The sequence below is a fragment of the Nematostella vectensis genome, chromosome 8, assembly GCF_932526225.1.
Source record: "Nematostella vectensis chromosome 8, jaNemVect1.1, whole genome shotgun sequence".
Lineage (NCBI taxonomy): Eukaryota > Metazoa > Cnidaria > Anthozoa > Actiniaria > Edwardsiidae > Nematostella > Nematostella vectensis.
The window spans coordinates 8,618,361-8,638,072 of NC_064041.1; the positions used below are offsets into that span (position 1 = coordinate 8,618,361).

Consider the following 19,712-nt stretch of genomic DNA (forward strand, 5'->3'; position numbering starts at 1 on the left):
CATCTTTAAACACCTCGCCAAAGGTTAATTGCCACAATCTGTATCTGACTTTGAGCAATCGTTCAGTTTCTTGAAACTTACAGATAGACTCTTACACCGAACCAGACACAAAGCAATTTATAAACACCTCGCCAAAGGTTAATTGCTATACTTTGAATCGAGGGGGTTTAAATTAGGGACAGTTTAACACGACAAATAATCGCGCTCTAAATTCCATCACGTGAGATGATAACGCGAACGAAATCATTATGGGTTTCCATCGACAACGAAAACCAGACGTGTGATACGCCTATCGTGGGATCTGCCGAGGAAATAGAACGGGCTAGAACGTCTTTGGCGAAACAAAAACTATATATCACAGGTCTGCAAAGGCAGGGGAAATCCTCAGGCAAAACGGAAGACATAAAACACAACAGCTGAAACTTTAAAGGTCTAGTTACTTTAGCGTTTGTTCCTCAAGTTGACATTTCTACTGACATAGAAAAGAGGAGACAGCCGTGTCAAAATGGTAAGATTACCAAGTCGTATATTTGTAAGGTGCCTCTTTTGACATTGGCGAGAGGGAACAACCATGTTACCGCAAAACATTTGCGATTGAATTTGTTCTTTCTAAAAAATTTTCCGACAGAAAAACATTCCGTGGCGCGGGAGAAAAGAACTAACTAGTTGCCGCACGTGTATAATATATGAAAAACAGAATTAGAGGAAAATACATTTAATGACAAACACACAAGTTATATTTTTAGAAGATTTCTTTCTTTTCTAGAAAATAGCGTATAAAATGCATGTAAAAATTTTGGAATCTAAGAGAGCCGAGATGTTTTTTTAATTCTAAGCGTCTCTTAAAATACAATTATTTTTCGAAGTGTGTGTGAGCGAGCAGTAAAAATACGCCCAGAGGCGGCGAAGCAGAGGTAGAGGTCATGTGGTCTACCGTTGATAATGGCTACTTTATAACTTCATATCTTTAATTAGTACTGAATAGAGCCTGCACAGCGTACGATAGCATAGCTCTCAGCCCAGTATTCTCTTACAAGGTTTGCATCATTAGGTTCGCTTTTAGTTCAGCATGGAATTTTTGAGTAGGCTCCATACTAAAGTATGGAATGATTTGTTTTCAATACGTCAAGCGGTTGACCAAGAGAATCTTAAAGATTCGTGTGGGGTTCTTCAGTCTACTTGTCTCTCCTCTAATGGCGCGCTTGTGCGTGGACCGTGCCCCCCCAAGAAAAACTCGTGACGAAGCCCATTTAAGGGCACTTAATAAGCAAGTTTTTAGAGCCACTTGTGCGTACAAGACAGAGATAATGAGAGAATTGTCTAGGAGTGCTTTTTCCATATTTATCGGCCGAAGATTAAAAAAAAACAGGAACTTATAAGTGGCAAACGACAATTATCCCGATATTTTGCAGCCAAATGCAGCACTTCTAACATAACCAGAAAGCTAGTGTCAATAAGGAAAAAGTTGCTTAGGTCCTTGACAATGGCTGATAGCAAGCCAACAAGGGCAACAGATTATCAGGGAATTCTCCTATACACACTGGGGTCGATTCCTTGTGCAAACAAGTATGGTGGTAAATATTTCTTTTTTGTTTTGTTTTATGTTTTGCTGGTGTTGGGAAGCGCACACAAACGTGAGAATGTTCTTCATTTGCTACCTATGGTGGTGTTTCCACGTTATCAATGCCTGGATATACCGTGTTTGCACACAAGACATTGGATCGAGTAGAGCGTACAGAGTAGATGAAATAATATCTAAAAATATTTATGAAACCTAAAGTAGAAATCGCTTTCCTGGCTAATAACTGGTCTAGGCCAATATTTACACCAGTTTACATAACCTAAATTACCCTCAGGTACCTTCTTAGAAATTTTTTCTCCTCCTCTGCTTATTCCTTATTCTAGATGTTCCTGATCATAGCAACGTTTATCGTTGGGATTGAAGTCATCGCGGGCGAGTCAAACTGGACGCGGTGTTCACCGGTCTGCAAATGCGCACACATCGATAAAAGTATGGCAGCAGTGTGTCGACCCGCGGGACTCCTCGAGCCAGACCACTTCGCTCTACCCGTGGCTGTGGAAAGCCTGTAAGTAAATGAGCAAACAGATTATAGACTTAAATTATATGATTGAAGATTATTTAATAAATCTGGGTGGTTAATTTTATAATCTCATATAATCTCAACAGTTTTAGGCACTTGAAAGGAGACCAATTACGCCGCCATTTTATGCTCCCGATCGATGGCGAGTCACTCAAAGAATTAATTACCATCTGCTAATTCAAGCGAGTAACCAAGATATTTGCTATTAAATATCGTCAATAACATATCAGACTACATTCGCGGATTGTTATTATAAAGTTTTCTTTCATATGAACCGCTGTATTTTCGATAAAAAAATTCAAGCGAGTAACCAAGATATTTTCTATTAAATATCGTCAATAACATATCAGACTACATTCGCGGATTGTTATTATAAAGTTTTCTTTCATATGAACCGCTGTATTTTCGATAAAAAAAGAAGTGGGTGATCGACATTCTTTAATATAACGCAAGATCCGCCCTTATAACTTGGAGTCCCCAGTGCTACGCGCGCTACCGTGGCCACATTGACTGTTTTACAGTGCGACGCGCGCTACCGTGGCCACCTTGACTGTTTTACCGTGCGACGCGCGCTACCGTGGCCACCTTGACTGTTTTACCGTGCGACGCGCGCACCGTGGCCAACTTGACTGTTTTACCATACGACGCGCGCTACCGTGGTTACTTTGACAGTTTTTTTGAAGTATAAGCCACTGAGGATACGAGCAACGTGATATTTGACTAACATGAGCTCCACAAGCCAACTAGGCAAAGAAATGCTTCAGTACACATTAGAACTACCCCAATCAAAACTGTCGCATGTTAATTCGCTAACTTTCTTAAAACTTTGTCTTGGTGGCCAAAGTAGCGCGCGTCGTACTATTAATGCTGTACATTAGGTATGACAAGGTAGACATGCAGTTTTAAATGTTTTACGGCTAAGAAAGGGGGAAATAATAACAGACTATTCTAAAACTTCAATTGTTATCTCACATTTAGATCAATAGAAAATGACAGCTTGGATTTTATCCCTGCGGGATTGTTCTCACACATAACGAGTCTGAAACAACTGTAAGTAAAGAACTGAATCGAGAATTATTACTGTGTATGTTAAAATATTTTTAATAGCTTATTCAAATAGCTTAACAAATGGAAGGGACATTATGGCTACAAAATAGCGTTACATATAATATGGAATGAAAGATTTAGATCTCAAAAACGTAAACCAAATTTACAACATTGGTCAACTTAAATCAAAATTACAGATACTAAAACAGAACCAATGCGATCAAGACTTCTACTGATCAACAAGAAGCGTTGACAGGTGATTATGTGACGTTTTTTTCCCCAGCATTCTTAAGAACAACAGCATCAGGAGTATTGCCAAAGGAGCTTTTAATGGCCTCGACAAATTACTAACACTGTAAGTATAAACAAGAAGAATGTCCTAAAATCTTTTCACGAGTCAAAAAGTATTGACAAAGGAAACAGAGACAACAAAAATATACAATTATTCAAATTATTTTCAACTTTTTAGAGGGTGCAAAATGAGAATAATTTTTTTAATTTTTTTTTATTTTAAGCGATCTCAGTAGCAATGGCCTTCAGATCTGGGACGTGGATCCAGATCTAGAACTAAACTCCCTAAAAACAGTCAAACTGTACGGTAACAGAAACTACAGCCCTGATACAAGCATCCTGAAACTCTGCAACTTAAGGGAGCTACAAGGGGTCTCATGGAGCATGCACTGTAAGGATTGCACGCTGGCCAAATTTACAGAGGACGCGAGAAACATGACGCGTATCAAAAACATGACCGATGACGACATGGGTGATGCGATTTGTGTCATGGAAAAGGACGAGTTCTTGCATAATGACGTCATCAAGTACGGAAAGACGTTTGAGTATGTGAAACTTGGTTTTACCCCTCAATGCATATGCGAAGGGGATGAGGAGTGTTATAATCATGAGATTCAGTTCCCGTATTTTGAGCACTTGTATGAAGTACCCCGGTCACTGTTCCACATTCAGTACGGCATCGGAAGTATCATCCTTGTACTGAACATTGTCATCGTGATCCTTATCATATTCTGCCCATCCTTACGTAACAGCACGTCGTTCATCCTCATCTGCAGCATGGCTCTGAGTGATGCACTTGTCGGGGTGTATACTATAATGATCGCGATCCACAACCCCTTTCACGATACTACAGTGACGCCCAACGAGTTACTCATGAACAATATCAAGGTGTGCCCGAATATAGGGGTGGTCTTCACCACGGCTCAAGTCACCACAGTCTTCACGTCCTTTTTCTTAACCTTGGAGAGGTACCTCGCGATCGTCCACTGCGATAACCCTACAGCCCGACTCAGCAGTAAACTCTCACTTCGCCTCTCCATTCTAGTCTGGCTTATTGCTATTACATTCGCGATGCTACCAATATTCGGCGTGCAGGGCTTGCAGTATCACAAATGGTTCCAGTGTACAATGCCCTTTCACAAAGGCTCCTACATCACCGACACTTCTACCGTCACTCTCGCAGTGGGAGTACTCTGCGTCATGATTTACCTTACGAGTGTTGGCCTCTACGTTCGCATCTACGTTTTCGTACAGAAAGCGAGTTCACAGTTGGGTGTAAAACGAGAGGCCCGCCTAGCAAAGAGGATCTCACTCATGGTGTTGACAAACTTTTTCTTTTTTGTAACTCCGATGATCCTGTTTCTGATCTACGTGTATCGATTTGTGGATTTGATGCTGGACGCTGCTGTGACTTTAAACAGCCTACGCGCGTTCTTCGTCATGGGCAGTTGGATTCCCGTCACCCTACTCGGGCTCAGCTCACTGATTAACCCCTTCCTTTACGCCTTCAGACATCAGAAGTTCCAACGAGAGGCGACAAGGTTAGGGCGTAACATCAGCTGCAATATAGGGATGTCAGTGAATTCTCAAAACTCCGACAGAAAAGGAAGCACACGCCAATCAAATAAGACCCCAACGTGGAAGAAACACCAAGGATCCAACGGAAGAAGATTGAAACGGAATGGGAACCCCAATACTATTGAACTACAGCTTTTCTCTGAACCAGAACACCATGAACCACAAACTCTAGATCCTTAAGACGAGTTTATGTACGATTTTCTTCACAAGAATAATAAAGCCATAATTTTGTTGTTGTTCATTCAATATTATACGACGAATAATGTATAAAATCCTTAAATAACAACTTAAAAACAATGCTTTTTACTTTATTTACCAAATTTAATCGAAAATATGGCAAACATATATTCTAACAGCCTAACAGCCACAATCGATTTTTTCCCACAAAATAGCGGCTGATAGAGACTTGCATTTGACTTGTCCCTAAAGAAGACGAAGAATTAAAGGAATCCAAGGTTTGTTAGAATATGTGTTTTCAACATGTTAAAGCGGCAGTGTCATGGTAAGAGCTTTGCAATAAATCCCGGCCCGGACACAATGAATTTCAGTCAAATTCTGATATTGACTTATGAGCCTTTGGTACATGTGGGAGGCTTAATTTCAAAGGAAATGACCACAAACTGTCAATAAAAATAGTTTTCAATAAAATATTGCATATTATTTTAACAAGGGAGTGACAGCTCAAAGTTCAACTGTTTGTAGACAATTAATGACACAAGACATGCTTAGTACCATGACGCTGCCCCTTTAAGAAAAATGTCTACCGCTCGGCCTATTTATTTGAAGCATTTATTAGAAGCCTATTTTTACAGTGAAGCGATTTTACGGAAAGCATTTGTCTAAAAAAGTCAGTCTTTGGCACAAAAAAAAAATAGATAGTAGTTCAACAGATGTATAATATAAAGCACATCAAATTTCATATATGTACATGATATACAAAGCTTACGCAACTTGGCAAATTCTCTAGGGACAGTCTATAAGTTATTTGCAGTTAAGTAGATAAAACACCGCCTTTCCACAACCGCGGCGCTCGTCAAAGGTATACAAAACGTGGATTATGAATGTAGTACTTACTCTAACTTGGGTGCAAACCCTATGTATGTAAATATTAAAGTCCTTGTACCATAAACTTTGTAAATATAATACTATATGCACTGCACCAATGCAATTAAATATAAACAAGAAGTGGGCCCGTCACCATGTGACGATAAACAAATTTACTAGAATATAATTCAAATACTATTTGATAGCAGGACTAGGGCCAAGGCTAATACGAATTTCCAATTCTCAGTAAGTATACAAAAAAGACTTCACAATTAACCATTTTATTCCTAAGCCATGAAAACTTTTAACGCATTTGTAATAACTGTATAAGTACTGTACACAATATGTAAGTAAATGTACCAAACATACTTTAACTGTTCTAATATTTGAAGGATCTCTGAATAATTGCTAATTCCATAAAAAAACTTTGATAAGCCGGTAGATTTAAAGCCTAGTTGTGTTGCCGAATATATTTTAATCTGCCAATTTGTCTCAACTCTAGCGTATGTAATTGTATTTACGCTTCTTTTATCCTTGCCCCAAGGTGCTTGAATAACAGCATATTCTAATTTGGAGTAATTGGCAAAACTTCTGTAACTTCTCTGGCGAAACTCCATATGCATGCAATAACATTACTTAACTTTTTACTTGGGCTACCTGTGGTAGCACGAGTCTAGGTTTACCTTTTCTATAAGTCTATCTATCTATCCATGTCGAAAACGTGTAAGCCTGCGATGCTCAAAGGTCTGCGGTATACTTCTGCCTGAAATCGAGGCGGCTTTTGTGGAAGACTCTTCGGAGAGACGCTCACTACTTACACAAATGTACACACAGTCTGCGATAGACCCACACTAAAAGATGTGTATAACCGTATATTTTGGCCAGTGTTGTTTCAAGGACTGTCTAGCATGTTCTATAACCAGATATTTGATAAAGTTTGAATTGTTTTGCTATAAAGACACGCTCCGCCTCGGCCTTCTCTCTATGCAGCTCGTAGTGCCAATATTTCTTAGTTCTAACAACTTCCGATGGACACATATGATTCCGAAAGAAGAAGAGAATCAATAAGAGCGTCGATAAGTTTGGATAAGTTTTGTGTTTATTGTTTTGTATGCAATTCTGAACAGTGCCTCAAGCATTTTATCGCTCGTTAATCGCCCGGTATCAGTAGCGAGCGTGTCCTATCCCAATAAAGAGTCAAATTTATTACAATAATGCCGGTTTCGTTATGCTAAATCCCATACTCTTCAGTATGTATAGCACCGTATTACGGCGTTATTACGGCGTAAAGCCCCGTGCAATCTCTGCCAGCATTGCTGGCGAACTCTTGCCCGACTGACCGCAAGACAAAGGAAATGTCAGAAAGTCAATTTCCCATTTTGACATGTCAGAAAGTCAACATTTCCTTTGTCCTATATTCAGTCAAGCGGAAATTCGTCAGCAATGCTGGCGCAGTCTGCACGGGGCTTTTTAGTGTACGAGCCCCCGAGAAAACAGCTCACCAGCAGGTACAAAATGCAGACTGCATTTTTCGGTGATTCCTTTTGTAGCCCGAGTTAACGCTGGTGCAGCGTCTAGTTAGTTTCAGGACTCCAGCGTACTCTGTATTTCCCAATCAGACCAGAAGAAACTGTGCTTCTTTATACTATCAGAATCGCGCCAAAGTTCAAAGCTCAAAGCTAGTGCAGGTTGATGACGTCATACCGCTCGACCAATCAAAAACGTTTGCCTGACAGACGTAACGCTTACTATAGTAAAGATTACATGTACAGAGATTTAATGGTTTTAGGGTTTGAGGTATTGTCATAGGTACGCCAAGGGGCCTAAAAACATTATTTTTTCATATGACTGTCTTTTCTATATTCACCCCTCAACTGGCCTGTACCAGCCATGCGAAATTCCCACTAAGCCAAAAAACATCAAAGGCATGAAATCTTGAAATAATTATCTAAAACGAAAGTTTTATACCTCTTAATTATTAAATACAATATAACATACCAGCAGCGCTACTTTAAATCAGCCGATGGAATTGGTATTTCGTCAGGGTGACAAAACGGTGGATGACATGGACTCTTGGATGTACTTACCATTTGTATGTACAAGTCGGGGTTCCTGGCACTGTTACCCCTGTTTCTGATTAGACATAATGTTCCCGAGAAGACGTTTCAGGTTCCCGTGGCCGATGTGTTTCTGTTTGAACCCGCGGTCTATACCTCGGCATGATGTGAGGTTCAGTTCGTTCAATTTCGGACATCCAAGGAATACATTTCTGCAAGGGAACAATGACATTACTGTACAGAAAGAGCCAAACCACCATACGACTATATTTAAAGGGACTACGTCGGAGCAAAAGGGGCACTTGCTTCGGAAGCTTGAAACATTGACTATAAAGAGATCAAGAGATATCAAGAGATGGAAAGTTTTTACGTTTAGTTAAGCACACTATCATATTTGACAGGTGTTAAATTGAGAAAATGCAACCGACTAGCCAGTCAAATGGCCGTTTGAAAATGAGAATTTGTAGGATATCTGTCTAAGAAACTGCTTTGTACTTACAAGCCGGGAATATCGGCTCTAGTGATAGGTTAAACCTTCTTAAACTGGTGCGGTTGGTTTTAGATGAAGGAAAATGCTACATTACCAACAGCATTTATCAGGGAATTGTCGAGCCTCTGCACAACTATTCTCATTAAGATGTGTTACGGAGCAAAATCAAAGTAGAAAGCTTTATTTATGATAGCTAAAATACGAAAATGTTCTCCAAAACAACAAGCTTCCACTGTGTTTTAACTGACCTGGAGACCAAGTTATTGATCGCTGATTGGATGCTATTTTGCGAAACACAACCGTGCGTGAGTGAGTTTACACCAAACTCCCTAGAGACACTCCGGGGTATGGTATGTAGGTATTTGGCGAGTATGGGCCTATTTAAGAAATTTATCTCAAAGTCTCGAGGCTTTTAGACGTATCCTCGAAGCTCGGTAAGTCATGCAGTCAAGGCATTTTTAACTCCAACCCCCATTGTCTTGAATGGTGCAGTCTTTGACTATGGTAGTCTGCCTATTCGACCGTCTCGTGTGGAATCACAAATCATTCCACGACGAAATACGGGGTTAAAAATCCCATTTAAGTATGAACAATGGCATTAGATAGATAGCAAACCTTTAATTGCATTTGCAGTAATAAAATAGCCAATCTTGCCTCTTTAACTGTACAAATACAAGGGATTCTCAGGTGATTTTCCAACATTCAAGATGGCAGTAATGAAAGTTTATTAGATAGGGTGGAAATGCGCAAAAGACTATGATATTGTGTAACAAATGCACAAACGCGAGAAGAAGAAACCAAACAGTTGCATTATATGGCTGGGCTACCACAGGTATCCCAGTAAAAATTCAAGCCAACTGCCAACTTACGCTGGTCTCAGAGCGTGTGAGATGAGAAACCGCAAAGCATTGTTGGAGGGTTCGGACACAGGTATCCCAGGCTCACAGTGTGTGATCACGCTACGTTGTGACTTAGTTCTAAGTAAACATATAGAGTTCAAATGAGCCATTCATTCTACTATGAAATACAATCTTAAAAAAATCTCAATAATATTCGTATTTGGTTGTGGTGTCTCTGTTTTCGCTCTGTCCATTTCTAAATTCAGCTGACTAGTCAGGGGTCAATGGTTACATCGCTATTATTTTCCATTACTTTATGGTTGAAAGGACCTGAAAATAATATAATCGATTTAAGGAAGAAAAACGCACAATTAAGTTTGATGTTTTAAATGACCTTTCCAAAAACTAGAAGTCGTAGGCCTTTTGTCATAAAAAGGGGAAGCAAATTAAATATTAAAGTACCCTTGTCAGCCACACCTTTGTTATTGCCTTCATTTAATATTGGAAGGCACACAATGTATTAAAATTTTGAAATAACCATCTAACAATAAAGTTTCATAGTTTATTTACCAAATCCAATCGGAAATATCTCATTGGCTTTCGCAAATCAGCCGAGGGAATGGTTTTTCACACTTAGTAATTTGGGTCCGTACTTTGCAATGATGACAAAATGACGGCTTCAGGAGGCTGTTTCAGAAGGACTTGGATGACGTTGCTTAATTTATTAACCACTGCAAGTATAACCATTGAGTTGACAATATAAGAATGCTCTAGTTAATTTTCTTTGGCTTTGTTCCTACCACTATACTTCCCGTGGCTTTGATTTATTTTAAAACATACCAGTAAAATTACTCGTTCGTACGATGATCATTTATAAAAAATTAAAAACTTTCTTCAAAACTCTACTTCTACTAATTATTATTGTTCCATCATTGTTCCGTGCATTAAGTACCTTTTTATGCCTTTGTGCCTCCCACTGTTTCCCGTGGCTTTGAACATTCCAATAACACTACTTAATCACTTACATTAATAAAAACATCACATAATTTCTTCAAAACACTAATATTGTCCATCAAGCAACATAGGACAGGAAGTAAATAAAGCAACGTCATCCAAGTCCTTCTAAAACAGCCTCTGTAAGCCGTCATTTTGTTATCCCTGCAAAGTACGGACCCAACGTGTGAAAATCAATCCATTTCCCCCGGCTGATTTGCGAAAGCCAATGAGATATTTTCGATTGGATTTGGTAAATAAAGTATGAAACTTTATTTTTAGATGGTGCATAAGGGCACAATTATACACTCTACCCACTTAAAGTAAAACCACTGAGTTGACATTGAGAATGTTCTAGTTAAGTATCTTTTTTTTTCGCTTTGCGCCTACCACTGTTTCCCGTGGCTTTGAACATACCAATAATACTATTACTTAATCACTTACATTAATAAAACATCACCTAATTTCTTCAAAACACTTCTTCCAGTAATATTGCTCCATCAAGCAACTTAGGGCAGGACAGTGTATAATTGCCACACTAATAACTCGTGCTGGCCTGAACCGGCGAGAAGAAATGGTTTAGTTATTTATCATTCATCTACTTTTTACTATTATCATCTTTTTTTTTAAATAAATCATCAATGAATTTTAGGCTCTATCTGTAACATTCTTATGGTTTAGCACACAAATAGCAGGCGTAATGTACCATTAATCTCCTTGATAATTTAGTAATGGGTGTCTAGTGTATCCGTTATCGACAAGTAGGGTCAGTGTTTTGTATGGACCACCCAGAGAAGTGTACATTTCAAAGACTATTAGCCGAAAAAGCACAGAGAAGAGAAGGTTAATAAAATGTTTCAGCCAATATTTGCAATTTCTACTAAACGTTTATGCATTCACCTGGCAAATCCAATACACTACAGTATCTCCTGATATACTTATATATAGAATGTACAGTGCATGGATAAAGTTTTAAATTCTGAATAGAATAAAAAACACCCATTTTAATGTATTTGCTTCAATTTTTCTGAAAACATGATAGTACCTTTCTTTACACCCAATAGGTTGTATATACAATCTTTTTCAAAATCCGAGAGGGGAAGAGAACAAACGCGCAAGTTGGGGTCAAGTTTTTCGTTTACCTAGCGCGTCGTTTAAAAGGTCGTAAGCACAGTGAGTTCTCTAGAGGAGAGAAACCCAGGCAAATACAACCAGTTGAGGTAGGAAAGCGTGTTTTATTCAACACTAAAACAAGCATTAGACATCACTTTGGACTTCCTGAAATTCTGTCAACTTTACTCAAAGCTGTCCGTATAATTGAGATGTTCATAAAGAAGTGTCCGTTATAACGAGGTATAGTACTGTATGCATCATACGAAAGATGTCTGCAATAATAAAATGTCAAAATTGTCGAGGTGTTCATAATAGGTGTATTCTCTAAACCAAGTTGTTCGTAATGATGATGTGTCTGTAATACTGAGGTGTTATTTATAGAGGCGAAAGCAATAACGAGGTCCGTTAAACAAATGTTGAGTGGGTGGTACCTGAGGCCGGAGCAAGTGACCGCAGTTGTTGATAGATCAAGGCTCGTAAGCTCGTCACACTCTAACCATGAGAACAGTGACAGGCAATCATCATTGACAGCGGTGTTGCCACTCAAATCAAGCGCACGCAAACTTGTACACCACTGGGATACAAATGTGATAAGTAACATTAGGATTCTATGTAAGCTTTCTAAAGGTTGGTTCTCACTAGGACGCAAGCGCAAACGGTAGCGCAACACAAGTGAGAATCGGTCAAAAACAAGCGTAAGCGCAAGAAAATCAAGCAGTTGCGTTCTCTTGCGCTTATGTTCTAGTGAGAATCGAAAAAACTACGTGCGTTCCGCTTGCGCTTACGTCCAAGTGAGGACCAACCTTAACTTGTATTCATTGCATTATTTTCAGAGCGAGATTTTTCAGCTACGATAGCGTGGGGAGGCCCTTGGTTCGGCACCTTTCAAATTGAGAGTAGAGTTGAATGAGTCCGTCTGTTGCAAGGGGATGCACAATAGCCACTTTGACAGTTTTGTTAAGTAAGCCAAAATGATTATAAACTTCACCAGCCAGTGTGGCAAAGAAATGCTCCTGCGCACTTCAGGACATGACGGTTATGAAGCTCGTATCAACCAAAACATACATTTTAGAAATGCTTATTGGCCAACTTGCTGGCCCATTTCACACATTTTCCCAAATGTTTGAAGCATCGAGAAACGCCAACTAAATGTTTTTTTAATGATTGTTTGTCCACTGGAGCAGAATACATCGTTACTTTAATCCCCTTTAAAACTGTTAGAAAAAACTGCAATTCTTATGACAAATGCTAGGATGACAAATAACAAGGTTTCATATAATTAAGCATTGTTCGAGCGTTGAGAATAGTTTACATTGTAACTCCATCCTCGTCCCCAAATCGTCCCAAACCCTTAAAATAATCCCCTTTCACTTTTTTCAGAATAACCTCTGATTATAGCTAGGGTGAGTTTTACCTTGGTCATGGCGGTCTGGACCAGGACAAGACTAGCATCGGTGCTGCCAAGGTAGAGGCTCTCAAGAGAAGATGCACACAGGGTCTACATAAAAAGATTGAAGATATTCTAACACCATTATAACAAAACTATTAATTTTTCATTACATTTGGAAAGACACCTACCAACAATAAGGTTGCAGTTGAGAACCCGTGTGTCGAAGCCTGGAATTGCTCATGGGTTACGTATGAATTGCTGAATCCTGTTCTTTAAAAACCATGTGAATATTTAGATAACCTGGATTTTTTTTTAGTTACGCTTGTATGCTTAATATTAGATAACCGTGGTGCATTGCGGCTTACGACACATGGATTCTCAAGTGCAACCTTATTTTCAATAGGTGTATACGATCTTGATTTCTAAGATAATGAGCAGAGCAAGGCACATCTCCGTCCTTGTTGTCGCCTTTGTACCAGTACGAAAGCAGCAGGCATGGTGTACACTGGTGACATAACGAGGTGTACTGTATTTACGTTTATGTGTGTACTGTACATCCGCGACATAACAACATCGACATAAAACAGTGCCATAACGACATGTTTATTCTCTTATGTATGTCGTTACATATGTTGTTATGTCGTTACGCTGCCGATGTGCATCACGCTTTAATGCCAGTTGGAACATACGTCGATAGCTGTGGCGGTAATACGACTGCAGCCTCGTAGGTCAAGGACTTTAAGGTGGTTTGATGAGCTCAGCATCCTAAACAAAGATGGTTGAGTACTTTGGGGGTTTAGGGCAAGTGCAATAGGGAGTGGGTAGCCAGGGTGTGGTAAGGGAAAGGAGCAAACAAACGTCTCAGTCAATCATTCCTTTTTTTCAAAATGAATTGAAAGGGGGGGGTCTAGAATAAAAATTACAAATCACTTTTTTTACATGGACGTAGATAATGACATAATTTAAAAAAAAGTTCCTGAATCATATGTACTGTAGCATATCCTACCGTATATTCATATGCAAGTCATATAAGAAATACAGTTAATATTATGTTGAGATATTAATTTGCGCTTTTTCAAATCTCTTTTTCAGACATAAGGACTAAAATAAAAAAAAAATAAAAAAAATTGTGTGTGCGCTTTTTTACAGCACCACCAGTAAAACTATTGGAAATTTGTATGGAATGTTTGTTCTGACCAATCAGATGATGTGCTGTAATTTGCAAAGAGTCCTAGGAGTTAGAACTAACTAGGAGTAAGTCTTGGTGTTCTTTCTTTTAATTTGTCAGAAGAGGATAAATATTCCACACATTTTTGGTGTTAATGGTTTTACATGTCGCACTGAAATTGCGGTTGTATGTTTACTTGATTTAAGTATACCTACACTATTTTTGAAGGGGAAATCTGACGATAACTTAAACTGACCTGTGAACGAAATCATCATTTATTAGGACAGCTGTCTGCCCACTACTTGCAATTGAGAAGAATTCTAAATCTGGAAAGCCCTTAGATGATTCCTGGAGAAAACAGATTAAGTATTTTAGGGGGATAAAATAACATGGTATAACTGTATCAGCTACAGTATGTTATGGCAATTTATTTGTTATAACCAGGAAGAGAACCTGTCACATTTTGCTCAGTATTTTATACACTGCCTGCTTTGCTTTTAAACATTCTGTGTGTCTGTCAGTCTGTCTGTCCATCTGAACATCTAACTCTTTTGATTGACTGTTCAACAATCTGCCGGACACTGAATCTGTCTGTTTGTCTGTCTGTTTGTAAATCTGTTTGTCCATCCGTCTATCTATATTTCTGTCCATCTGCCTGTAATGTCTGCTTATGTGACTTATGTACTGTACCTTCTGTACAAGTTTTGCAGTAGCTGTTTGTAGACACATGTTACCAAGCTGAAGCTGCTTTAGCCTAGGGCATGCCACCTAGAAGAATCCATCAAAATAGCCGATAATTTTTATCATCATCCCAAGATTCACCGAGAAAACTGTCAAAATTTGGGTAATTTCTTATTTAAGGTCGTCAAATTCTATCCCTTTTTCCATGCTGTATAATAATACCTATCACTGTGCAACCACCCTAAGCCAAACAAATAAACCTCTAAAGATTCTACAATGGTTCTTTGTTGAACACTTGCTATTTCAACCAAATCACAAACATTTCCTTGCTATCATCATCGTTTATATATTTCATATCAATGTCTTTTTTACCTGTAGCTTTTCAATGTGAAAATTCCTGACAAAGTTTCCTGACAGATCAAGAAGAGTAAGCTTTGGGTATTTATCATCCTGTTGAAAAGTAATGTTTGTTTTAAAAAAAATTGTTACACTACATATGTATTGTATAAGACCCCAAATTGGAGAATACATCAATGGCAACAGTCAAGAAATGTATTTTTATAAAAAAGAGATTCTAAACAAAAATGATATTGTACAATTATTCTCACCTGCAGTAAATTCATACCAATAGGACCTTTTATATTCTTGCAATATCTCAACAGGATTTCCTCTATCACATTTTTTAACCCTATCAGGAGGGCTTTTATTCCTCGCTGATCCACCTGTGGATAATATACCAGAAATGAAAATAAAGTAAAAAAAAGATTTATTTTTGTTGTTCAAACAGAAATAGCTATTTGTGCACCCACCATGTTTAGGCAAATCACAAAAAAAATAACATTTTTAAAATTCATTTTTTTGTTACAATGTTTTTTCTATGTTCACACAAAAGTTTGCTGTAGTAGCTACATAAAAAGGAATTCTTGTTCTTTTTCTAATATAAACAATAATCTTTCTTTCTAATAACTTCCAAACATTAAGCTAGAATAGTTTACACACATTTGCAAGACAGCAGTAAAAAAAAACAGTCTATTGAGATTTGAGTGTACAGTAATGTCTGTGTACCAGGGTGGTCAGAAGTAAACTTTTACCTTAGTTGAAGAAAGATCGATACTTCTTAACTGCTGACAGCATCCAGCAATCATGACAGCTGACTTGTAGGTTACTTTTTCACAGTTGGACAATGAAAGTGTCTTCAGGGAAGAACACTGCTTAACCAGCATCTATATAGACGAAAGAAGCTTAATGACAAATCAATTAATAAATAAGTATAACCAGATTATTGGCTGATTGATTGATGAGCTTTGTGATGGTTGATGGTCTGAATGACTGTCCACTAATATCTGTCTGGGTGACTGACTTTCTGAATGTCTTTGACTGGCTGTCTCATACATAACTATTTATTGACCAACATAAGCTGGGTGGTGCAAGATTTTGGGCCTCTTTATAAAATCTCCATAGTCATAGTCTCTCAAGCTGCCATGGGTCGAAACTGTTTTCGTTGCGCATGCGTGGGCATTTCTAAACGACCGCATGATGTGCCTAAACTCTTACCATCGCGCGAAAACTGTCTTTAAATATGCTTCGCATGGGTTTTGTCGCAAATTGTGAATACAACTCCGGTTAGTTATTCTCTTCGAAAAAAGAAAACAACTGTTCGGACAGCAAACGCAGCAGAGACAAGTATTGTCTTGTTTGTGGGATAAATTTCAAGACATCTGGTTAGGGGAGTTTCTTCAATGTAAATATCACACAGTTGGACTTGGAAAATGTTACCAAACTTTTTGGTAAACTTGTAGATCAGCTTATTCCAAAAGAATATGCAAACGCTGTAAATGGAAGATTGACTTGGTAGTCAAAAGAGAGAAAATTCTGAATGAAGATAAGCTATTTTCTAATTCATCATGTGATATTTCTATGGAGAGGATGCTGTTTCAAATGCTGGCTTATAATCCCGCAGCGGATAAACGGTTTACGTATGCGCTAGTCATTGTGGACTCAAATAGTGGCCAGTAAACAACGAACGGAGCATGCGCTCTGGATTTCCCTGTCCACGATTGTGGACGGTAGTTTGATCAAACAGAGTTTGGACCCATGGCAGAGGTATCTTCTTCTCTCGAATGCCAGACCAGCGAAATACAGAGAAAAGAGGCCTCTGCTAGCAGGGAAGCAAATTCGGGCTGTGAACCTGGACTGAATGACTATTTATAGTAATCTGTATGTGGTCAAGTCAATCTAGATTACAACTGATTTCACTGCTTCAGACAAAATGTTTTCTAACATCTATTATTTTAAAAAGTTATTTGATAACATCACCAAAAAATGATTTAACAGATCTCAAATATTTTATACTTTCCCAATAGCGGATCTACAGTAGTGTTGAGGGGGTTTAAACCCCCCCCCCCCCCTTTGTGCTGCCAGAAAGCCATATGTAACGAAAAAAAACTGAGCACTGAGCCAAACCCCCCCCCCCCCCCGCCCCCCTTTAGCGAAAGGCTAGATCCGACCCTGTTTCCAATATCATTACTTACCTCCACACCTTTATCAGTGAGCCTCACCCATCCATCTAGAAGGAGCTCTTCCACTCCTGACATCACTCCTCTCCCACAGAGCTTTTGGATCAAGCTATCTCCAGAAATAGTGTACTTCCCAAAATGGCTCAAGTCAAGTTTTCTCCACAGAGAGGGCTCCCTGCAAACAGCATTCCATCTACGGCACACTCTAGCAAGTCTGAAATCATAGGTGTACAAAATACAGCACACTCTAGGTACTCTGAAATCATAGGTGTACAAAATACAGCACACTCTAGGTACTCTGAAATCCTATGTGTACAAAATACAGCACTTTCTAGGTAGTCTGAAATCATATGTGTACAAAGTACAGCACACTCTAGCTAGTCTGAAATCATATGTGTACAAAATACAGCACACTCTAGGTAAATTGCCATTTTAACATTTCTCTAACTAAGGGGGGTACCCACAGTGTAGAGGGGTGGGGGGTGGGGGTGAGCAAGGGGGGAGGTGCAAATTTGCTGAGAATGTACAGAAACTTTCCCTGCTAGCAGAGGCCTCTTTTCTCTGTATCTCGCTGGGCTGGAGTTCGCGAGGAAAAGATACCTCTGCCATGGCTCGAAACTGTTTTTGTTGTGCATGTGTGAGCGTTTCTAAGCGACCGCATGATGTGCCAAAACCCGTACCATAGCGCGAAAGCTGTCAATATGCTAATATACTTTGCATAGGTTTTGTCGCAAATTATGAACCAAACTCCGGTTAGTTCTCCTCTTCGAAAAAAGAAAACAACTGTTAAATTTCAATCACCTAAAACGTCACTAAAAAGACTGAACAGCAAATGCAGAAAAGACGAGTTTTGTCTTGTTGGTGGGATAAATTTCAAGACATCTGAGCAGGCGAGTTTCTTCAGTGTAAATATCGCACAGTTGGACTCGAAGAAAATGTTACAAAACTTTTTGGTAAACTTAGATCAGCTAATTCCAGAAGAATATGCAAAAGCTGTAAATGGAAGATTGACTCGTTAGTCAAAAAAAAAAATTCTGAATGAAGATAAGGCATTGAATGGCTCATTTTATAATTTGTCGCGTGATATTTCTATGGAGGACGCTGTTTCGAATGCTCTAGTCATTGTGGGCTCAAATAGTGGCCAGTAATTAATGAAGGTAGCATGCGCTCTGGGTCTCCCGTCCACGATGGTGGACGGCGGTTTGATCAAACGAACTTGCGACCCATGGCAGAGGTCTCTTTTCCTTGCGAACGCCAGCCCAGCGAAATATAGAGAAAAGAGGCCTCTGCTAGCAGGGAAACAGAACTACCAACTGCAAATCGAACAGCATGTAAGTATATATTGGTGCCCCCTTTCAGAAAGGTGTCCCCCTGCTTAAGAAAGCCTGGGTGGGTCTGTGACCCATTTCCCCCTCTCCATGCAAATTTACCACCCCTCCCTCCCAGACATACCGACCAAGCAAAGGCATCGCTCCCTGGGTGCTCACACAATAATGAAATATCAACAAGAGCACTTCAGTCGGTATGGCATCAGACCAAGCCGTGTTTACAGACACGTTATCATGCCCGTCTCCCTTCTCAGCGTTCTTTCTTTCGATTGTTTTATGTTTTTTGTTTGATTTTTCTCCAATAAATCCAAGGAAACTCTCGTCATCTAAATCAGCAACATCCACATTTTTTTGTTTTCTTTTAGATTGTTGATTAGTTTTGTTGGTAATATGCTGTTGTTGTTTTTGCCTCGCTAGCGTTTCTGCAGTGTAGTCTTTCGGCGAATAATCACCGTCGTCGCTTTCATCAGAGGAAGGTAGCTCTTCTGCATGTCGACTGAATATAAGAATTTGATCCTTAGCTCGTCTAGGAACCCCTAGAATTCCTTTTGAGGACGCAATTCTTTGTTTAGGTGGCATCAGAACTTCTTTCTATCGACCGCCATGTTCCATCTTTGCCGCCATTTTGAAGTTGTGGTTTCCATTGCAACTCTGCCGATAAAGAACAGGAAGCCCAAGTTATATAGACAGGAGTATGGAGGGGATGGGTGGGTGGGGTTATAGGAAAATTAGATGGTCTGCGTAGACAAGCTACACATCAACACAAGATTGAAAACAGAGTAGTTGCGCTGACGTTTTTTGGTCTTTTGCTCCAACGGAAGGCTAACTTTTGAAACGTCAGCGCAACTTACTTTATCACCCCTAGCTATTTTTACAGACCGAAAACTACACTGTAGAGAGGATGGATGGATATGGCAGAAAATCTTACTGTCATGAGGGGCGGATCCAAGTAATCTAGGGGTGGGCAGAGTGGGCCCAGCCGCCCTATTTTCAGAGATTTAGCATAAAAATGAAAGGAAATTCATGGGAGAACACTGAATCTGCCCCACTTTTTTTTTACCCTTGTTTCGCACCT

General features: G+C 39.3%; 2 protein-coding genes and 1 long non-coding RNA gene across 9 annotated transcripts in view; 2 read left to right on the forward strand and 1 right to left on the reverse strand.

Annotated features, from left to right (window-relative positions):
* The window catches only part of LOC5519325 (apelin receptor A), a 26,911-nt gene extending 21,647 nt beyond the window's left edge, over nt 1–5,264 (forward strand). For all 5 annotated transcript variants that reach the window (XM_032364218.2, XM_032364215.2, XM_032364214.2 and 2 more), the window contains 4 exons: nt 1,906–2,087; nt 3,081–3,152; nt 3,433–3,504; nt 3,665–5,264. In XM_032364218.2, coding sequence (XP_032220109.1) covers nt 1,906–2,087; nt 3,081–3,152; nt 3,433–3,504; nt 3,665–5,198 — 1,860 coding nt within the window. In that variant the 3' untranslated portion in view covers nt 5,199–5,264. The remainder of the gene's footprint in view (nt 1–1,905; nt 2,088–3,080; nt 3,153–3,432; nt 3,505–3,664) is intronic.
* Nucleotides 738–19,322, reverse strand: LOC5519296 (F-box/LRR-repeat protein 6). Of its 2 annotated transcripts, none has more exons than XM_032364219.2 (12): nt 18,762–19,322; nt 17,325–17,523; nt 15,885–16,016; nt 15,402–15,515; nt 15,166–15,243; nt 14,803–14,880; nt 14,369–14,460; nt 13,634–13,709; nt 12,969–13,052; nt 11,986–12,128; nt 8,150–8,331; nt 738–2,085 (listed from the first exon to the last, which is right to left on the reverse strand). In XM_032364219.2, exons 1-11 carry the CDS (start codon nt 19,214–19,216, stop codon nt 8,184–8,186), a joined length of 1,599 nt encoding a protein of 532 aa, XP_032220110.1. In that variant the 5' UTR covers nt 19,217–19,322; the 3' UTR covers nt 738–2,085; nt 8,150–8,183. The 2 variants fall into 2 exon arrangements, with proteins under 2 accessions (XP_032220110.1, XP_032220111.1); XM_032364220.2 differs by lacking the exon at nt 738–2,085 and adding an exon at nt 3,460–4,999.
* LOC125570235 lies at nt 12,035–14,046 on the forward strand. Of its 2 annotated transcripts, XR_007312580.1 has the most exons (3): nt 12,035–12,166; nt 12,388–12,515; nt 12,935–14,046. It is a non-coding gene; the product is annotated as an uncharacterized LOC125570235 (long non-coding RNA). The 2 variants fall into 2 exon arrangements; XR_007312579.1 differs by having other exon boundaries at nt 12,074–12,515.
* Nucleotides 19,323–19,712: the final 390 nt, after the last annotated feature.